This window comes from Leuciscus leuciscus (genome assembly GCF_965113295.1).
Source record: "Leuciscus leuciscus genome assembly, chromosome: 4".
NCBI lineage: Eukaryota > Metazoa > Chordata > Actinopteri > Cypriniformes > Leuciscidae > Leuciscus > Leuciscus leuciscus.
In genome coordinates, this window is record NC_138728.1 from 43,493,472 (window position 1) to 43,516,605 (window position 23,134).

General features: G+C 37.8%; 1 protein-coding gene across 1 annotated transcript; it reads right to left on the bottom strand.

Annotated features, from left to right (window-relative positions):
- Window positions 1–806: 806 nt before the first annotated feature.
- On the bottom strand, window positions 807–11,583 carry LOC309496075 (uncharacterized protein). Its single transcript, XM_082166031.1, has 4 exons — window positions 10,525–11,583; window positions 10,342–10,395; window positions 1,556–1,687; window positions 807–1,352 (listed from the first exon to the last, which is right to left on the bottom strand). Exons 1-4 carry the CDS (start codon window positions 11,147–11,149, stop codon window positions 1,072–1,074), a joined length of 1,092 nt encoding a protein of 363 aa, XP_082022157.1. The 5' UTR covers window positions 11,150–11,583; the 3' UTR covers window positions 807–1,071.
- Between the last annotated feature and the right edge of the window lie 11,551 nt (window positions 11,584–23,134).

The following is a 23,134-nucleotide window of genomic DNA, read 5'->3' on the forward strand; positions in this document are numbered from 1 at the left end:
CTGCCATTTCCCCTGGAATCATAGACGTTGGTGGCGCGGGCGCTACGGTCCTAAAGATGGCGGCCACAACAAAATGGTGACGTCATTGATACCCATGTATATGCACTTCAGCAGTCCTTTCAAAATAAGAGTCATAGGTCACAGTCTAAATGTGACAGCATGTATTGCTACAATCTTGGGATTTCATAATTTCACTCTAAAAAAATTATTTCATCACTTTCTTTCTTTCTGCGAACTTGTGTGAATGTGTGTTTATGTGTTAGGTATTAGTTTTGTGTGTTAGAATAGTTAATAAAGTCTCGTTTGTATTAAAAAAAATAAGTGTCTTATGTTATTGTGCTTACAAATTTAATGTCTTAAACTGCTGATCTATGTTACCGTGCTAATAAATAATATTTTTTACTATAGTTTAGATATTAATATCCGCTGAGCTGATAGTTACTGCTCGTTCAAGTGAACGCTGGACGACTCATTTGTTTGGCCGTAAAATAAGTGACTCTTTCAAAATTCTCAATAAATTAATGATTTATTTTGAGCTTAATTGACATGTTTCCCTTACATTGCCCATCCTAAGAAAATTAGGCCCAACCTTCTGGAAATTGCCATCATTTTAATAATTTTACTTGCAAAAAAAGAAAATAATAATTCACACACAACAATTCACAAAATCCAGATGAGACTGATAAATATTAACGTCTCTTTATTCTCTTATTATTTTAATCTTATTATTTTAATTATTTTAATATTTTAATTGGGATGAAGAGATGCATATCAATGATCAATAAGAAAGTACACTTAAAAAGATATTACTTAACATTCTAGATTTAATACTTTAACAAAAAACTTGAGTCACATGACTTTCATGGGTCCTGTCTGTCTCAGTGATGAAACTCTTTATACAAAGTCACATGAATAGACAGCTCAGACTTTTATACAGTAATCTATTGCAAATTTCAAACACACATTATTCCTCTTTAACACAGGTTCATGTTACTGACTCTTCATTATTTTCATCTTAAATCATACGCTGAAGGTTCAGAATTATTGGAATCACATTCTGCAAAGCTCCTGTTATCTTAAGGGAAACAGTAGGAAACCACTGAAAGTGTTGTGGTTACTCTGGCTATCATATATCCTCCTGCCAGACCCAAGTCTCACATAGACAACATCTCCAACCTCCAGGATCAACACAACTCCATTAGAGGAGTTTAAGTCATGCTGAGCCTGATATTCATGTGCTATAACCACATGCTCTCCATTCTTAACAATGGATGCAGATGCGTGAGTTCCTCCATGACCATATACAGAGAATCTGAACATGTACGCTCCTTTCAGTGGGGCTGTGAAAATACCTAAATCAAATAACAAGAGATACAGAATCAGATGTTTCCTGTATGATTGTTTTATTACCAAGCACACTGTGTAATAGTTTTGAAAGTTGGCAGATCATTTAATTCTCTTATACACATTACACAACTGCAGAGAGGTCTGAATGGAGCAGAAGGGTTTTCATTACTATAAACTGAGTTTTATGACTCATTTCATTGATAATTACCTGTAATTGGGTTGTAGGCGTTCCCTATGTTTGTGAAGACGTTCCTGTAGGTTAGTGTGATGTCAGTGGTAAAAGGACCAATATGTCCACTGCCAGATTGCATCAGTGAAGCTGAAAAAGCTATTTCTCTGTCTGATATTGAAAAACATAAGCAATGTTGTGATATATTACTGTGTTACACTGAGAATGTATACACTGAATTTAATATCATCCAAGCACACTGTAAAAAATTGCTGTAGTTTTTACAGTAAATATTTACAATAGACTACTGTATTTTTAAATTTACAGTATTACTGTATTTTGCCATGTGGGAGCATGCATAATTGCGGTGAATTCTAGAGGTCCAATAAGATAGTGTGTTTTTTTTTTAAGTTACCACTGTTATTGCATGTTACTATGACTTCTGGAAACATGATTAGGCTATGCAGTAAATGCTACTGGTTATCATCCTTACCATTGTAATTTATTTTATTTTTTTAAGAAGGTTTTGGCGCTTCACAAGTCAATAATACTAATAGTCAACTGTAATAAATACGTAATAAATACAGCCTTTTTAGCGAATTATTTACACCATTTAAACTCTGACATTTGATTATATAACGTACACATCTAGTACTTTAAAACTGTTGGCTTTTAAAAACTCTCATGATTAAACAACGACATCGGCGTAGCGCAGTGCGTGTGATGTCATTTCGTCAATCGTCATCTTCAGTGGACATCTTGGGACTTTCCACGCGCTCGGCGCTGCTGCATCATCATCACCACTCAATTTTCGCGCTCACCTCATGCGCGCTACGATTAACGGACTCGGAGGAGGACCTCGAATGAGAGAGAGAGTGAGACGACGAGGTGTGTAGCTAGTAATTCATGCTTTAGTGTAAACGTGAAATCCTGTTACATCCATAATATCTTAACTATTATTTTTATTTTGTGACGTTGCAAAATGGATCATTTAGATTATTTGTCCAATTTTATGAATTTGCTTAATGAGTGCAGTCACAGATGAACGATTAGCTGGCTATATTTTCTTCACCGTGAAAGTGTGGCCGGGCTGCCATTTTACTATTACATTTTTGATAACTGTTCAGTATAAATGTACCACAATAATATAGACATGTAAGCTTTTAAACATTGCATTTAAATTGTGTTGGTTTTATGCAACTAAAGTGTTTAACTTGACTGCCAAGCCATTAACGTTAGCTAATTACATTTTTGTTCGATTTAAAATGGTGTAATGAAGTATTTTTTGTTTTAGTTTTATGTTAATATAACTTGTAAGTGGTGCTTGGTATTCATATTTGTAATTTAGTTGTTAAATAGAAAGTACATTGGTATTTGCTGTGCACATGCTTTATTGCTGTGCATTTATTAGCTTGTGAAGTTTTAAATAGTTTGCAGTTGAACATGTTTATATGTCACTTTTGTAATAACGAGAGCAGTACAATCCTGAGTTTTGTGCAGCATATGAAATTGCATAGAAATGTGCCTAAATCAGGGTTTAAATGTGGTGTACCTGATTGCCCACATATTTTCACTAAGTTTTCTTCATTGAAGTCTCACATATACAGAAATCACAGGGAACATCACCGGTCTGCTGCTAAAGAGCATCAGGCACAGATGTGTGATAAAACATTTAAATGCCATGTAGACTTTTGTGAAGTTCAATGTGGGACCCTAACACAGCTTTTGTCTCATTTAAAGAGCCATATTCAGTCCGGTCTGGAGATCCGGTGCCCATTTGGTTGCAACAGGACATTTAAGGTGAGATCTACGTTTGCATCACATGTATCACGGACACATAAAATGTGTTCTGTAAACCATCTGATAGAGCCTGCTATGACCACGGAAACTCCAGATTCAGATGTCGTGTCTGAGAGCGAGAGATCAGAAGTTGTAGAGCAAAATTTTCCTGAAGTTGTGGATGAATCTCTTTTTCTAAGAAATTTAACCCTCTTCTATCTGAAACTGCAAGCTAAATTGCTTTTGCCTGAGTCTACCATTCAAGGCATTGTTGAAGAATTTCAAAACATCCATGACATTGGGCAGTCATATTTTCTTAGCAAACTGAGGGAAAAGCTTGCTTTGCTTGAATTACCAGAGGAAAGGATTAATGATGTGATTGATCAGTTGTCTAGGGAGGATTTGCTGACAGCTTGTAATAGTGGAGTTCTAAGTACAGCACAGAGGAGAAAGACTACTTTCAAGCAAGATTTCCACTATGTTGAGCCAGTCCCTATTTTATTAGGAGTCAGTGAAAGAAATGGGAAAGAGTGCTTTGCTCAATATGTCCCAGTTAAGCAGACCATCAGCGCTCTGTTTCAGTGCCAGTCTGTGAGGGATCAATATGAACAGATGCACTCACAAACAGCTGAAAATGATCTGTTTCGGGATGTAAAGGATGGTACGAATTTTTCAGAAAATTCCCTCTTTCAAACTGATCCATCATCTCTAGGTTTGATAATTTACCAGGATTCATTTGAGGTGGTAAATCCTTTAGGCTCAGCTAGAAAAAAACACAAATTACTGGCAGTTTATCTTACCTTGTCTGATATTTTACCTCACAACAGGTCAAACATAGACCACATGCAACTTGTTCTTTTGTGTAATGAGCAAGATTTTAAGAACTTTGGACCAGCTCATGTTTTTAGATCACTAATTGAAGATCTCAAAGATCTTGAGGAGAATGGAGTTGTTGTGAATGATGGCAAAACTTTGAAAGCTTCTTTGTGTTCCATCGTAGGTGACAACCTGGGATCCCACATGATTGGTGGTTTTGTCGAGAACTTTAGCCGAAGCCTACATTTCTGCAGGTATTGCACCATTGAGAGAGACTCATTCCATGCCACACCTTTAGAACCTGCTATGAAGCGAACTGTAGAGTCTTATGAGAGAAACATTCAGGAACTTGCTACCATTGGCGATAATGTAGTTGATGGAGTCAAATTTAACTCTCCTTTTAATCAGCTGAATTCTTTTCATGTTTGTCAGCCTGGCTTGCCCCCCTGCCTTGGACATGACCTCTTTGAGGGTGTTGTGGCATCAGATCTTAAGTTGTACATTGATTACTTGGTAAATCAAGAGAAATGCTTTACTTTCACAGAGCTAAATCGCTATATTAAACAGTTTAAGTACACAGGAAATGATGCTGCCAATAAACCAGCTGAGGTTAACTCTGGGAGTGAGAAGCTTTGTGGTCACGCTGTTCAGAACTGGTGTCTTCTAAGACTTTTACCAGTCATTGTTGGACACCGAATTAAGGATCCAGAATCAGAAGTGTGGCAGCTCATTCTACTCCTCAGACAAATTGTAGACCTAATTTGTGCACCAGCAATACTGGCAGATCAGGTCGCTTATCTGAAAGTGCTCATTGATGAGTACATTCATTTTAGGTGTGTGACTTTCCCTTCTAAGCCTCTCAAGCCTAAACATCACTACTTGTGCCATTACCCAGAGCTTATAAAACAATTTGGACCACTCATTCGCTTATGGACTATGCGGTTTGAGAGCAAACATACCTATTTTAAACAATGTGCTAGAAAATTGCACAACTTCAAAAATGTATGCGCAACACTTGCAGAAAGCCACCAGCTTCTCCAAGCCTATTTAAGTGCTGGAAACCTCTTTCAGCTTTCTCTGCAAGTTGAAAAAGGCTCTGAATTTTATTCTTATGATTTTAACGAAGCAATCAGGGAATCAGTTGATCACTTTGATTTTCAGCCAGGCAATACATTAGTAGCTACTGAAATCACTTTGAAAGGAACAAAGTACAGGAAAGGCATGGTTGTTCTTTTGGCCAGTAATGAGGAGGGTTTGGAGGTTGGCAGAATTAAACTAATTCTTGTTCACCAGAATTCAGTGGTTTACTTTGTGTCTGAGAAACGGCGTGCTGTGAAGTTGGTGGATTTGGGTGTATACTGCATAACAGATGAGGACCCAAGGAATGTCTGTGTACTTCAAGAGGAGCTATTAGATTATTACCCTCTCCAGGAGTATAACACATGTGGCTTGTCTGTGATTGTGTTACACCACTCTTTTCCATCTTTTTAAATTATGTCTAATTTAGAGGAAATAAAACTTGCCATCTCCTCTTCGTTACCTGGCCTCTCTGATGAAACGCTTCAAAATTTTATCCATGGGCTCTCTGCTATTGGTGTTGAGACAAAAGATGACCTCCAGTATGTCAAAGAAGAAGACCTCATGGAATTCCTCAGGCCTATACAATGCCGCAAACTACTGAGTGCATGGAAAAATGAAGGTATTTTTTTATTTAATTTTATTTAAAATGACTAATGTCCATTTGACAAATATTGTAAAATGTTTCATGTTCAAATTTCATATTTTTAATTGGCTATTTGTGTTAGAACAATCCAGCTGCTCGACTCCCCAACGCTCATCGCATCAAGTTCTTTCTGATATATCAAGCCCAGGATCAGAGAGTTCAAGTTCTACACCATCTCGTTCTACGGCTTGCTTTTCAGCATCTTGCGCCTGGGCTGAAACATTTAAGGTGCCTTGGGAAGTCATGCCTTCTGGAATTAAACTGGCTATTGCAAATAAAAAAAGACCATCACCAGCTGATCGAAGGAAGCTAGTTAGAATGTTAGTGGATAACATGCAAAAACATGAAGTAAACCCATCAAAGGCACAGTGTCAGATTGTAGTGCAGAATATTGTTAAGCAGTACCCGGACAGCTTTGCTGATGTTCTGTTTGATGGAACAAAAATAGGTAGTGGGTATGCCTCTTTGCTCTTGCAAGTTAAAACCCGTGTTGAACATGTAAACAGGAACAACACATTAGCTCGTCGGAGAAAAGAACGACTACGATCATCGTGTAGAACCATAAGCCAGAGCTCAAGAAGGCTGACTGATCAATATGGTTGTGTCAGTTGGCAGCCAGAGGAGTTTCCTGCAGGAGAAAATGATGACACTCTAGAAGAGAAGCGCAAGCAAATGGTACTGCTTCATTCTACTGAAGGAATGTCTGGAGCCGATAGAGGAGAACTTCACAAGTTGATGGAGGTCACATATTACCGTCAGCGCCGTGATATAAACGCCACTCCACCTCCGCCACTGTCTGAACTAAAGAACTCATGGCCTTACCTGTTTTGTCTGAAGGGGATCTTTTTACATTTCCAATTGCTTACTGACATCTCACTGCTACACAAAATCATGGAGAGCATTGAAGGGAAAGGAAAGAGGATTCTAAGATTTTTTCAAGAAAAGCCAACAAACAATGAGGTGTGTGCTGTTCTGTCGAAGTATCAAGAGGGAAATTCTCTGGTCCTGTGCATCTTGCAACTCTTAATGGCCCATTTTAAAGAGAGAACAGAATGCCTTCTAATTGAAGCTGATGTAAGTATAAAATTTAGATTTTTAATGTCTTAAAGATTTAATTGTAATACTAAATTAATTTTTGTTTTTCTTAGGCAGCAGCAACTGCAGCCGACATGGAAAGAGAGGGATTACCGGATTCACCCGCACTGATCATCCAAGGTTTGTTGCTTTACTTTGTGTCTGTCTCCATCATATACACGTTTCTTTGCTCTCTAGCTTTTAAATGATAAAAATAGCTTTTAAATGATAAAAATAATAAATTATTATTATTATAAATGGATAACTGTTTGTCCTGTAATGTTTTTTTTCTTCTCACTTTAAAGGTATAGCGGAGGATCTTTCCAAATTTTAGATAAGACCCGCCCTCTCCACTTTTTGAAAAGTTTGATTGATTCACCAGAATGATTGACAATTAGGAGGACCAATAGTTTAAACTACCCACCAGGAAGTAAAACATCCTCCGCTATACCTTTAATGGCCTTTTTAAAAATACACATTTTTGCCACCTGTTCCTGTATTCTGTTTCACAATTCTATTCTCATTCCTATAGTCCTTCCATAGTTAGCTCTCTCTGTGCCATGTTTTTTTTTTATCTCTGAACCATTCTCTCTCCTTAGAAACACAAATCCTTATTAGTAACATTGATCTTCATTATAAATCCATAGTTTACATTGTCTTTATCTAAAAATCAAAAATTACATCATGATTTACTCACCCACAAGCCATCCAAGGTGTATAACATTCTTCTTTTAGACGAATACAGTCAAAGTTATTTAAAAAAATGTCCTGGCTCTCCCAAGCTTTATAATGGCAGTGAATGGAGGATGAGATTTTAAAGCTCTAAAAAGTGTATCATCCATCATAAAAGTAATCCAGTAAAAAGTAACTCCAGGGGGTAAATAAAGGCCCTCTGAAGCGAAGCGATGTGTTTGTGTAAGTAAAATATACATTGTTAAACTAAAGTCGACTTATGCCAAAAGAAAGTAACTCCTGACATGATGTGTGACGTAGGAGCAGTGTAAGCTAACGCCTCTGGTGGTTCAAACAAATAGGGCTGTGTAAAAAACTCAAGGTCTTCTCATATATCGAAATCCTGTCTTTAAAACATTTTTTAATATAACTCCGATTGTATTTGTCTGAAAGAAGAAAATAATTTAATATCGTGAGTAAATCATGGTAATTTTCACTTCATTTCATTCTTTTCAGACTGTCCCTTTAACATGAGCTACCCATGAACCATACTTTTACAACACTTATTAATCTATGCCCTGCCATATTTTTTCTATTTTTTACAGGCGAATCCATGACCCCAAGCAAGTGGATGTTGTCAGTCGAAAGGGAAGTTGTCCTGGGCCCATTTTCAGAGGCATTTGTTGAGGGCCTGGCAGCATTGTTTGCGACCTATTACAACCTAAATCTTGCTTATCAGGATGACGCTGCATGCACGCTGGAATTTATTCAGAGGTATTTCAGAGCATAAAATCTTACTCGATATTTACTGTGGACTTTCAAATTTTCTTGACTTTTTTTTTGGTTTTCAATTTAGGATAGTTTATCAGGATTAGATATTTTATGGAAAAGTTTTCAAATGAGCAACAAAAAATTGCTAACCACACACCGAATAGAGAATTGTTTTATTCACTGCATGAATAACTAATTCTAAAATTACTAAAACTAAATCTGTATAATAATGATATAATCTGTACATTTTGTTTATTGTAAACATGGAAGGCTAAATATTTTTATATTAAAATTTTGGATAAAATTACATATGACCCTAACTCTTTATTAATTGAAATTAAATGTAATTTATGAGTTGTCTGACAAATTTTGTATTTGTTTTTTTGATAATTGGATGTTGTGTTTTTTTCACAGAGGACTTGTGGGCATTAACCCAGAAACTGGAACAAAAGTTGCTGCTGGAAAAAAGAAAATGCATGGAATGAACCCACATGTATGCACACTGTTACGGAAACTAATGGACTTTGAATGGCTTGCCATTTAAACAAAAGTATTCCAATGGAATTGATACAAGAGACTCTGACCTGATTTCCAAGTTCATAACTGTTCTAGTTAATATTCATTCTTGCCTTTTTTGGATTTGGCAAATTGAAGGTAGGCACAGTTCAGACCATTTCTTTTGTTTATGACTGAAGTTCAGTCACACTTGTGTGCCCTGTATAGTTGATACTTAAAGGATTAGTTCACCTCAAAATGAAAATTTCCTGATAATTGAATCACCCCAATGCCATCCAAGATGTTCATGTCTTTCTTTCTTCAGGGGAAAATAAAGTTTTTTGAGGAAAACATTTCAGGATTTGTATCCACACAATGGATTTTAATTGCAACCAACATGTTGAAGTCCAAATCAATGCAGTTTCAAAGGGCTTTGAAGTGCTTCAAACGGCTCTGCACGATCCCAGCTGAGGAATAGGGTCTTATCTAGCGAAACGATCGGTCATAAAAAAAATATATATTGTTCGTCTTGTGCTGGTATGTGATGCGCCAGGCATTACGTCATCACGTTGGGAAGGTCACGGGTCACGTCATCTGTTTGATTTGTGTATTCCAGTTAAAAAAGGTAGGGAAGGGCGAAAAATTTATCTAATTTTCTCCAACTTAAAAATCGTCAGAAATCTTTGTTTTAGTTTTTTTCGTGACCTTTCCAACGTGAAGTAATACGTAGCGCATCGCGGAGATTGTACAAGACAGGCATTTGTGTTTTTTTTTTTTGTTTTTTTTTTTTAAATGGCCGATCGTTTTTCTAGATAAGACCCTATTCCTCAGCTGGGATTGTGCAGAGCCATTTGAAGCACTTCAAAGCCCTTTGAAACTGCATTGATTTGGACTTCAACATGTAAGTTGCGATTGAAATCCATTGCGTGGATACAAATCCTGAAATGTTTTAGTCAAAAAACTTTATTTTCCACTGAAGAAAGAAAGACATGAACATTTTGGATGGCATTGGGGTGAGTAAATTATCAGGAAATTTTCATTTTGAGGTGAACTAATCCTTTAAGTGCTGCTGTTCTCAGTGGTTCTTTCTAAGGCTAAAGCCTTTCATGTATTGTGCAATCTTTATTTTTGTTTTTCCAAATATATTTGGGAATCTGGTGCTTATGTTAAATAGACATTATTGCTCAATAAATTTGTTATATTAATGAAAACCTGTTATTGTGAGTTTTATTATGTGGAGTTAATGATTTACAGTACTCTTGGAAATTTTACAGTTAATTTTACAGTACAATTGTAGTTAATGGTTTACAGGACTCTTGTAAATTTTACAGTCTTACTGGCAACCAAAGTTGCCAGTAAGTTACTGTACATTTTACAGTACAATTGTAGTTAATGGTTTACAGGACTCTTGTAAATTTTACAGTTTTACTGGCAACCAAAGTTGCCAGTAAGTTACTGTAAATTTTACAGTAAATTTTTTACAGTGCACTTTCACCTCTATTTTCCTTTCTCAACTCCTCCACTTGACTCAGAGTAAGATTTGAAATTTCTGTGAAGGAATAACATTTCTGTTAAATGACATTCACACAATTTACACTTAAATTTACACTATGCAATGTATTTCATTAGTTTTACTTTGAGGATCATTGATAAAAGAGTGAATGTTTTGGTGAGATACCATCATTTTTCTTGTTCATCTCTTCCCTCAGTTGCGTCTCTAAAGCTCTGATGTTGGCGGTCAGTTCTCTGTTGATGGTTTTCTGCTCTGTAACTGTGGCGGTCAGTTCTCTGATGTTCACTTTCTGCTCTGTAACGGTGGCGGTCAGTTCTCTGATGTTTGCTTTCTGCTCTGTAACGCTGGCGGTCAGTTCTCTGATGTTCACTTTCTGCTCTGTAACGGTGGCGGTCAGTTCTCTGTTGATGGTTTTCTGCTCTGTAACTGTGGCGGTCAGTTCTCTGATGTTTCCTTTCTGCTCTGTAACGGTGGTGGTCAGTTCTCTGATGTTTGCTTTCTGCTCTGTAACGCTGGCGGTCAGTTCTCTGATGTTTCCTTTCTGCTCTGTAACGGTGGCGGTCACTTCTCTCAGCGCTGCATGGATGTCACTGAAGAACAGATGGTAGTTTTGTTGGCTGTCAGTTGAAGCTTCATCTCTCAAAGTGTCAGTTTGAGGTGGATTCTGTCTTCCGTCCTCAGATCTGAGCTGTTGACTGGTCTCATTCTCATTGAGTCCTCCATCTACCTGATGCTGTACGACACACACAAAGGTTTCCAACAGCAGCAGTAAACATACTAAACCCTTCATTCTTCACTGATGTTTGTTTCCAGCTCTTGCTCTTCATCCTCACAGTCTCTCATGTTCCTTTTATAGTGTCCTGATTTACTGTCTTTTGTAAATGATTTACATTTCTCCAGAAAAACAAGTAGTTAATGGTTATTTATAATCAAAGGGATGTTCTGGGTTCAGTAGATGTTTATCTCTATTCACAACATTTGTGGCACTATGTTGATCTCAACAGAAAATAACTTTGACTTGGTTTAAGCCTTGTGGCTTTATTTTGAAACAGTGTGTATTTTAATGTTAAACTGCTTGGCCCATTTACATCAATTGTAAGTGCCGGACAAATAAAAAATTTTTAAATAAAGAGTTGACATTCATTTCTGTGATGACTGACTTTATGCCACAAATGTTGCTGATGGAGTTTAACTTGTATTAAATCCACAAAATTCCTTTAAATGTTATTTTCCCCCCTCATACTTTGTACAGTGCGTGACTTGACTCATTCAGCAGAAATGAGTTCACTCATTCTTTTTGATTCGATTCGGTTTGTGTTCATTCCCAGTCAGATCGTTGTTCTTGTCTCACCGTGTTGTTTTTCTCATCTGGGGTTTAAATGCATTGTTCCCGGCTCTTTTTGATTCGATTCATTGCACGTTGAATTTCCTGTCATTCTACTCGCCTGGAAAATACATGTAGCCCACATAAACTGCACAGGGCCAAAGTAATTGCTGTGATTCTCCATTCCCCTAGATGGCGCTGCTTCATGTTTATTGGTTGAGCCACTCGGTTGTGTAGCTAAAGAAGATGAGCGATAGTTTTTTTTCTTTTATTTTCTACCCTCTTGCAGGGTTGCCAGATTGGGAGGTTTTGCAATCTATTTTGCGGGCAAAAATGGGTTTGGGCGGGTGGATAAAAATTGGGCTGGTTTCGGATCAGCTCGGCGGGTTTTTGTTGCCGAAACACCGGCACTTCAGATCCTTATTCCTGCGACCCAATGTTCAGCAGGCAGTCTCACTCACTCACACACACACATGCGCGCGCACACGCACACACACTACAACTCTGGCTGACGTGCCCCCTAACCTCACAACAGACACTCCCTCCCACTACCTTAAAGATGAATCGTGCAGCTCTGTAATGACACATTTCATCCTCTATTGAATCGAAAGTGGCTAATCTGTCAACCTCATCTATAAGCAAGGGCAAAAATAAAGCAATTTAATTTGAATTAATATCTGTAATATTCTGTAATAAAAAATAAATCGATTTTAAAATCATTAAAAAAATAAAATCGATTTTTTCTCCCAGCCCTAATATGCATGTTTCATGTTGCCATTTGAAATAACTGAAATGTTAAAGTGGGTTCTTTTTTATGTCCATATCTACTCGATGTTTTTATGTTACTGAATGCTTTTGTTCCAAGCGACTTTTAGTGACAATAAACAGACTCATTGATAGCCTAAGTTGATCGCATTATTTTCCGTAACATAAGCTTATAGTTTAATAGTAGGCCTAGAATATTCTGACTGAAGTCAGTGTGGCCTACTTTTGCGTTCATTTAATTGAATATTGTTTCTAAAATCGGATAGGGTAAGTCGAAAAATGGGTCATTTTAAAGCTTGTTAATGATTTCAATGTGTTTAAACCATGTTTAAACGAGAAACAAGCCACAAAAAATAATTGGGCGTTTTTTTGTGCATTCTCGCGGTTTTTGACGAGGTTTTGGGCTGGAAAACCTCACTGGCATCTGGCAACCCTGCCCTCTTGTCTAGTGCATCGTGAGATAAAGACGGAGTGAGATAAATGTAGTGAAGCAGACCACTTAACACACGGGAGAAATAATTTTCATGTTGATATTAGCTAGTAAGAGTGGCAAGAAGCCTTAGTAATTGTAAGCTGCCGTTTACACTTGTTTTTCTTTGGATAAGTTTAAGAATCTCCGGTGAGTACAACAGAAAGAAAACTTTTTGCTAGCATGTCACCTTAAGTTGATTAAAAATGAAACAATAATATATTATGTGCACTTTGTTACTTTGCTATTCCTATTATGTCCTTTGACAATCAAATAAAACCAGTCGGAGATAATTGATATGTTTATCTTTGCTAATCTACCGTTGCTATTTGAAACGCCATTTTGTTTCATACATGTGCGTTGTTAAAGCTGCCGTCGGCAAGTCTGGCAGATTGGGTCGATTAGCCAAAATTTTGAATGTTTACAACTCTCATGCCCCTCCCCACTACCAGCGAGCACCCTCCCATCGAGGTCGTGCTCGTCAGTGCGTCACTGTGCGTGTGTACCTGATTTTCTGTGAACGCGTCCGTCTCTTCAGCATCTATCAACACCATGGACTCGGAGGTAGGCTGCCCTGGCTAATCTATCCATAGATAGCAATAACCGAGGAATTGGAAGCTTGTTAGTAGATTTTCTCTCCGCCATCACGCTTCATGCAATCTCCAGGCGAACTTCAGGCGTGGCGTGTGCATGTGATATTAACGTGCGCGAGTGAGGGGGGATCTGTGGCGTGTGCACGACCTGTGATTGACAGTCAGATCTCACACCCTCCTGCGCTGATTGGACCCGATGATCCGGGAGCGCTGGATTTTTGCAAAACAAATAACACGCTCCAGGTGGAGTTAGAAGCTCGGGGTTTTTTTTAAAACCATCTTATTTATGTTGTTCTGTCGGATTATAGTGTCAATTTCACTGAATATGATCAAAAATGTTTTGCCGACGGCAGCTTTAATGAAGAGATGGCGTAACGTGAATTCATGCATGTTTATTCAGCTACGGGGTTACCCTAATGGGCTAATGTTTTGAGGTGGCCTAGAGCCAGCATAAAGGATGTTTGTAACGCCTTTTGCCATCCTATTTGTGGCTTTATGATTTTGAATTCAGTAACTTTCTAGACTAGACATGTTTAATTCTGTAAAATAAGCACTTTGCACTATTCACGCATATTTTAACTGACTGTTTTCCAAGTCATATTTGATATGTTACAGAGTGCATTATGTTCATGTTTAAACTGAGTGATGTAGAATTAAATTTGAGTTACATTGATTTTGAATATGTAAGTGATAAAGCCATATACAGCTACTAATTAGATATTTTGCATTTGCTGTATGCAGATTGTTTTTTTTGTTGTGCATATTTTGCCACTGTTGAGAGAGTGATTCTACGGCGAGCCAGTGATCCAGTGATTCAGTGACTCAGCGATTCTGAGGAGGGGGGGGGGGGGGGGGGGGGGGGGGGGGGGGGGGGGGGATTTGATATTGTTGTTTTCTATGTGTGATTTCACAATTCTTGTGGAATGTTAAATAAATGTTTTGATACTGCATTTGCCATCAAACAGAGGTCGTAGCCAATTCATTTCAAGAGCCGAACCTAATTTTGATTTTCATTGGTGCCTTAAGTTACGTGAGTTACATACAGATTGGACTGTTCCGACTGATTTCTCGCTGTTCAAGTTCATCTGTCATTTGGATTTTCTACATCCTCCAAGCCTTTATGAATTATTTCTCTGTGGACTAAATAAACTCTTTAATTGCACTCTGCATTTGGGTACTGTCTGTTTACAGGTGTGACAGAATGATCTGACCTGAAGATGAATCCAGCGAGCGCAGAATTCAGCGAGTTTGTTACTAACAGCAACATCAGAATGATTCATCAGAAAGACCAGATTCTCGCGACGGGAGAAGCTGTTCAGGGGTTGGTCAATCAAGTTCAGAGCTCACCACCCAGTTTTAACAATTCTGGGCTGATTTTACCCCGCCATCTCCCCCAGCACCGATGGCCATTAATCCTGCCTAGATCATCTTACATTATATACAGTTGATGGTGACGAACATGAAGCAGGGCAACAACTCACTGCGTGATGAAGTCTATAGAATGCAGTTAGAATGACCCTAAAATTCAAGATATCAGGGAAAAAAGGCCCCTGTATGAGTTCTTCTCATATTTATATCATATGATATGATTTATTTTAAGCAATATCTCATGTTTCTGAATGGATCAGGTGAATCGAATGAAAGAATAACTCAATAACTTACTCATTTAGACATTTACTGCCATCTACTGGCAGTTTTAGTTTCTTATTTAGAGTATCACTTCATTAAAAAAAAGAAAAATTATTTAATATTTTGGTGATAACTTTTCCTATTATTTACATTATGATTTTTGGACAGTTTTTGTCCATAAATATATCCAAATTCAGATGCAGCTTCTGAAAAAAAAAATCATGGCGATTGATTGATTTATTCTGGGTTTTGTTGGAGTGGAAGGATAGTCATTGATCCATTTTGGATGTGCTTTCATTCTGGTTTTTCAACGGCAGCATCTTTTTCTTTCCCTCTATAACATTATTTCATGAGTACTTTTAAATTGACTGACTCTTAATTTGGAGGGGATGAACCATGTGATTAAACTTTTTAAAAGAATCTTATTTAAGTGACATTGAACATGCTAAACTACAGCGAGATGGATGGGCCAAATATTTTCCTACCGTTTTAAATCAAACAGTAGAGGTGTGGCCATATTACTTCACAAACATTTGCCCTTTAAGTTAGAAATAAATGATTAAAGATAAAGATTTCTCTACGGAGAAAGGGTCACATTAGGCTCTGTGTATACCCACAATTCCTTTCAAAATAAATGTGTATCTCCTTGTTAAGGGATCAGGCATCCTGTTCCAGCTCATTTACTGTTCTGGGTGGTGGTGACTACAACTGTGTCATGAATGCTGACCTTTGACTGTTATCCGCCTCTGCCAGAAAGCCCAGGCCCTTAAGAGACCTCTGTAATGATCTTAACCTCCTTGACATTTGGAGAATTTTACACCCCGAGGATAACGATTTTCATTTCTATTCAGCCCCACTCAAGTCTTTTCAAGGATGGATTAATTTTTTCATCACAATATTATACTGTATGATATTGGTCTAATGTCCATCTCAGATCACCCCCCTCCCTACCCAGGGGGCAAAGGGGGTTTAGCAGACATGGGCTGCTGTAAAAGGTTGTCATATAAAAATGAAATCTATGATGTCTGAGGATCACAACCTGGGTGCACAACCCGGTCAACAAGCTGCTGGAAACTTGTAATTAGGGTCAAAACAATGCTTCCTCAAATTCTGCTTCAACTCCCCGGAATCACCCAATTAATTAATAGTCCAGGCAAAGTAGCGTTTTATGACAGACTAATTGTAAAATAATTTTTTTCAGCTTAGATAATTTCTATGAGGTGTCCAGAACAACATACTAAAAGTCTTAAGAAATCCTAATTGAGGAAAGAAATATGTTAAATTCTCATCAATCCGAGATGTGTGCCAATAAGGCCATGCAGGCAACAATACACCCCAATGGGGCTATTTTTTTCCTTTACTCCTATCAAAATGAAACTTTACACAATGAAAGTACCCATGAAAAGTAAAAAAAAAATTGTATTACAAGTTTCTTTGAAAATTAATTTTAATATGCAAATGAGCTATACACTAATCAAATATGCCCAAAATACACCCAAATAGGCTTAATTTTTTCCTTTACTCCTACCACATTAAAACTTTACATAGTAAAAGTATACATGAAAAGTAACTTTTTTTGTATTACAAGTTTCTTTTGAAATGAATTTGAATATGCACATGAGCGCCACACTTATTGAATATGTCCTAATTTGCATAGGCAGAAACACCATTCATATGTATGACAAATACATCGGCCCAATCTTCATCCAATCATCCTACTGCCAATGGGTGATGGCAATGCTGCTTTTAGACTGGCCTCTAACCTGAAAACTGCCTGGCTTGGTAGTACCTGCCAGGGGTATACTATAACCCCCGCTAGTATAGTCTTCAGGGTCACGGAGGCACACAAGCCTCTCCACCACGACAAGGTAGCAACAACAGGGGAGGTTTCTTTTTGGTGTTTTTTTATTTTATTTTAGTTTTGTTTTAGTTTTTCATTAACTAACCTAGATATTGCTGTTGCTAGCTTCTCATAATACTGCAAAGCTACTTTACAAACGGTGGAAGTCTGATGTGTGGCTCGCCTGCTCTGAAATACTTGCTAACTACAAAAAGAGAAGCAGTTTTGGTGTCTGGAAAGTGTGTCTATCTGGTTTTTCATCTGTCTTCTGTGTGAGAGTGAATCGTTTAGTTGGTAAGAATGACTTCTGCCTGTAATCTCATAATCTTACCAACAATACCAATCATTTGTAAATCTAACATCACCTGATCTCTTTTTCTCATGGCTTTTTCGCTGCAACAAATGTGTTTTATAAACACATAATTATAGCAGCCAGAGAAAATTTTATATTAAAGAGTCAAGGGTCAAGAGCCCAACTAAAGCAAACGCTAACCACCATCATGGTGACTTTAAAATACAACTATTGTTTTCATTCAAACTGAAATGAAATAAAGTCAGTCTGGTTAGTAATAAGTGAAGCTGGTAATGCTGTTTGTGGAGTTGTTTAATCCTCCTCTGCTGAGATCTTTACAGATTTAATGTCTTCTTTTCTCTTCAGTTGATTTCATCTAAAGCCCTATTCGGACGGGACTAGTTTCACAGGGGGACGTTAGAGAAATTTCTGTTTCACAGACGTACTTTGAGATTTTAATCCTGTCCGAATCTGCCATGTCTGTCTTTTTCTCACACGATCTCTGTAAAAATTCCAGAGCAAATTACCTACTGTTTTTCGTCAAACTCGGCGGTCCTCAGAGAAATCTTATCCCGTCCGAATGCGAATGTCTGTGATTGCCGAAAATGTTTTTTTCCAAAACGCCTTTTCTTGAGTGTTTTGGTCAACGTGAACTACCGTACAATCTCTCTCTATCGCGCCGGTATTCAAGTTTCTGCTTTTTGCGCACCAATAATGGATGTAGATGTGTTCGGTACACTGTGAAGAAATAAAAAAAATGAAATCAATAAGAAGAGCCAAATCACGTAAACTGTTAAGACTGGCTACTGTAATATCAGTTTCAGGTAACTTACTTTCATTTCTGCACTTAATTACATAACGTGTAAATTATATAAGTTAAAACTTTTTATTCCAGTGGGTTTATTATAAGAACCCATTTATATAAAATCATGATGATAAATGTAGGTTTAGTTTTTTTTATACTACAATTTTTATAAAATGTTTACAAAACACTAACGTTAGGACGTTTTACTTTGTATTTCATACGCAATCCACGCATTCTGAACACGTGATCTTCTGCCCACATGTAAAACACAGACACTCCTACCTCGGTAATAAACACGGAGATGTTAGTCCGGTCCGAATCGGTACATGAAATCACAGACGTAGGTTGATAAGAAATGTAACTCAAACGTCGTTTGGAAAACTAGTCCCGTCCGAATAGGGCTTATGGCTGTGTCTGAAGTCAGTTGTAGTTCTTGTGTTTCTCTTTCCTTCAGTGATTCTGCTTGTTGACAGCAGGTGTTCATAATTAATGTTCAATCATCACTTAATGATCTCATTAACTTCAACACCGCTTTAACTCTATAGTGTGCACACATATGAACACTGAGCAGTGTTAATTTAACATGGGCGTTTTTCTGTGTACTATTATATAAATCTTACCTGTTTCATTTATATATGACTTAAAAATATGAATCACATTCAGAGTATTGATTGGTTTATGTTACAACTATGTAATCCAAATGCATGGGAATTTTACATGCAATTCAAATACATAAATCTTATGTTTAGACACAATTTTTTTTTTGAGTGTATCCAGGTGTATTTTGGGTAGCCTATATTCGATTAGTGTATAGCTTATTTGCATATTCAAATTCATTTTCAAAGAAACTTGTAATACAATTTTTTTTTACTTTTCATGGGTACTTTCATTGTGTAAAGTTTCATTTTGATAGGAGTAAAGGAAAAAAATAGCCCCATTGGGTTTTATTGTTGCCTGGCCTTATTGGCACACATCTCGGATTGATGAGAATTTAACATATTTCCTCAACTTGGATTTCTTAAGACTTTTAGTATGTTGTGGACACCTCATAGAAATGATCTAAGCTGAAAAAAATTATTTTACAATTAGTCTGTCATAAAACGCTACTTTGCCTGGACTATTAATTAATTGGGTGATTCCGGGGAGTTAAAGCAGAATTTGAGGTAGCATTGTTTTGACCCTAATTACAAGTTTCCAGCAGCTTGTTGACCGGGTTGTGCACCCAGGTTGTGATCCTCAGACATCATAGACTACGTTTACAAGCTGTCAAATATCGGGTTATGGTCGGGTTAAGGTCACTATTTGGGTTTCTGAAACATTCGGAATAACCCGTTTACATGCGTGAGCAGAGAGAGTTACTCCTGTATACATGGAATTTGTAATCAATTGGCAATTTCCGATGTAAACGGTGACGCACGGTTAGCGTCTGGACGTACGGACAACTTTAAGACGCAATATGCGTCATTTCCGATTCTTCTTCCTGTATCCAAAGACAACAACAACAGCAGCAGCACGCGGATAATGAATAGTTCGGGGCAGATAGCGATCGCCTTTGTTTGCGCCTTCCTCCTCGCTCCAAACGTGTGGTGCTGTGCTGCGTCTCGCCATGTTCACCTCTACTTCTTGTTTACTTCCGGTATACTGCACGCAGGTTTTTGTATGCGCCGTCTCTACTCAAAAGACCAAGATTCCTTGCGAATAGAACATGCACAGAACACAAATCAATGTTCCTTTTGATGGGGATATGCCGATACGCGTTTACATGACCAAATATTCGGGTTAGAAAATGGGTACCCCAGGGATCATATTCGGGTTTTTAAAAACCGTGATATGAGCATATTTGGGTTTTTGCCGGTGTTTACATGGCCGTGCGCGACCTGGTTATTGCTAATATTCCGGTTTTGAACGGGTTATTGGCTGCATGTAAACGTAGTCATAGATTTCATTTTTAAATGACAACCTTTTACAGCAGCCCATGTCTGATTTCCTAAAAAACAGGTGTTATGCCCCCTGGATACCCCCCTAATCTTATAGGAGATGGGCAAAGCTCATTAAAGAATGAGACTATAAAGAAGCAGGTAAAACTTGAATATAAGCTTGCAGGCTTAGGATCTAGGGTTAAAGACTCATCGGATAAGCATTTGTACAAAGAAATGCGAATGACAAGATCTGACCTTCACCAACTTTATAAATAAAAAGATAAATCCTCCTTAATTTTTGCGTTTTACACAATGTTTGAAATAGGAAACAAACCGGGGAGACTGGTTAAAGGCAGGCAAACTCACAATAAATAAACTTATAACAGAATATTATTCTGTGAACACTTAATTAGTGATCAGTTACACTATCTTTGACCAGGCAAATATCTTATTCTCAAAAATAAAAATAAAAACAACTGCAGATGAGTGCTCAGCATCCTATTTCTTCAACAGTGATGGCACTGCTGTGTATGTGCACTTGGATGAGTGAAATGGAGAGCACAAATTCTGAGTATGGGACACCATTTGGCTAAAAGTCACGTCACTTTACTCACTTTATAAAAAGAAACCAAGGCTGACAATCTCCAAACTACACTTACCAATCAATCCCGGTGGTTTTGCCCTCCCAAGTTTTAGTTTCTGTAACTGGTCTTGCCATCCTAGAATCCTTCTAAACAGAGGCCTGTTGCACGAAGCTAGCTGAACAAACTCTGAGTTTCAGAGTAAGTTTAAGAGTTGATAAATCCAACCTGGTTTAGATCAGGTTCAGCGGTCTCACAAAGCTCGGTATAAACATTCTCTGTCAACTCGGGTTTAATCCAGAGTTTGCGATTAACTCTGAAGCGCGAAGTGTGACACGTGCGGCAAACAGCCAACCACAAGATTCATGATGTGAGTCAAAGAAATAGGCCTAATAATTATTAGTTTCACAAAGTGCTCAAATGAATACACGTTGTTTAAAAGCATTATATATGAATGTATGTATTATAATTATATTCATTTAAAAGCTAAGTTTAATAGTAGGCCTACTTGTCAATTAATATAATAATTATATGAGTACATTATATTAATTAAAAGTAATTATAATTTATATGTCCCCTATTCCCAAATCATACACAACCACACAGGCTAGATCGATGGGGCTATACTCAGTGGCAGCAACCATACAGGCAGTGCAGATACAGTCTCTCTCACACACACACACACACACACACACACACACACTTCTCTCTCTCAAAGTTTTTTATGTTGAAAGGAATGGTAACTGTTCTCTGCTTTTCAACAAATCATTTGCTCACACATTTGTTATTTTCTGAAGCTATAGTTGCCTGCAACACTGAAAGGTCTCTGTGTTTAGCGTGAAGCTCACGAGATTGCCGCCGGCTCTGGGAAAAATTTGTGCAGGACAGTCGTGCCGTGTACCAGCTGCTTTGACGCGATTATCAGTTTTACTGACTTGTAACGTGTGCAATATCTCACGATCTCTGGAGTGTCCGAACTCGCACCGTGTACGCCCGCCTTAACCAGAACTCCTTCTTATACAAACGTGACGCAAAGACGAACGACAAGCTCGAATTTCCCGCGAAAACCCACCAGTACCACTCAAATTAGAACATGTCATTACAAGCTTACCGGTGTGAATTGGGCTAAGGTAAGGTGATAGTTTTGAACACTCGCTGGTTATGTACTTGCTTAAATTCATTTTGGATCATTTTTAACCAAAATTAGTTATGGACTGCAGATTTAAATGATCTTTTGGGGGTAATATATCAGTTAAAATAACATTATCTACCTATTAGCATTACCACTTATAGGGCCCTATCTTGCACCCAGCACAAATGACTTTGTACACCGACGCATGTATCATTCCTATTTTGCACCCGCGCACAGCGGACTTTTCCCTCCACAGAAGCACGTCGGTTAACTAAGAAATACACTTGCGCTCCCGGGGGCGGTTCAGTGCAAAGAGGAGGCGTGTTCCGGCGCAAACGTTCCCTCATGCTATTTTGCAGGTTTAGAAAACAATTCCGCCACTGACCGAAAAAATCTAGTTTAAAGTCAGTGGCGCATTGCGCATGTTATTCATATGCTATTTTAAGGGCGCATGCTTGGCCATAATCAATGTAGCGTGTGCACAACGCGCATATTTGATTCTCTCATCTACACAGAAGCAGCAGTTTTCATTTTTGCAAATCATACATTACGATAGATAGATAGATAGATAGATAGATAGATAGATAGATAGATAGATAGATTGTTAGATAGTTTATTATAAAAGCATACATCTAGCTTACACATTTACCCAAATTATCATACGCCTGTTTAACCGAAGTTAATTTGGGAGTGTTTCTCCTTCCCCAACGTCACTTCTCTGTGTTTTACGGCCCTGACGAGAACGTCGGTCTCCTTGGCTGTGAACCGCTCCTGGTGTGCGTCTGGCAAATCCACCGTTATGATAGGAATCCGCTTTAGAACAAGCGCGCCTGCTCTTAAAGGGAATGTGAGATGACGCTCTGATTGGTTTATTTCAAGTTACGCCCAAACCACACCTATGAATAATGAAGCTACTTCAGACCAACCCATTTTAGATTTGCGTCGGGCGCAAGAGTCATTTATCCCGCCGGTATAATAGCAACAGCGCCCAAGACCCGCCCACAAAGTTACTTGCGTTTCGCACTTGATACTTGCGTTTCAGATCGTTAAAATAGGGCCCATAGTATACAAATTGAGCGACAGTCATTTTTACATCACGTAACAATATGGAACATAACACAACCTTCTAAAATAAATGTATATTATAGATATATTTTATATACCTGGATGAATCATAACTGTCACAAACTTAAAAATTAAGCTGTTTTTATTAATCTTGCAAATTCACCTTTTACTGTGAAAACATAACTTTCCAATTAAGCATTACACAACCAGTGTTGGGGGTAACGAGTTACAAAGTAACGGATTACAGTAACGATATTACTTTTTTGGGTAACGAAGTAAAGTAACGCATTACACAAAAAATATCGGTAACTACACTACTTTACTAGACTATAGGAACGCGCTATCCTGCGTTACCCAAGCC

Excerpts from the sequence above, each read along its gene's own strand:
- LOC309496075 (XM_082166031.1), bottom strand. The coding sequence starts at position 11,149 with ATGAAGGGTTTAGTATGTTTACTGCTGCTGTTGGAAACCTTTGTGTGT. Across the intron at positions 10,396-10,524 it reads GATGAACAAGAAAAATGATG|AAATTTCAAATCTTACTCTG; the intron begins GTATCTCACCAA and ends ATTCCTTCACAG. Across the intron at positions 1,688-10,341 it reads GTTGAGAAAGGAAAATAGAG|ACAGAGAAATAGCTTTTTCA; the intron begins GTGAAAGTGCAC and ends TTTCAATATCAG.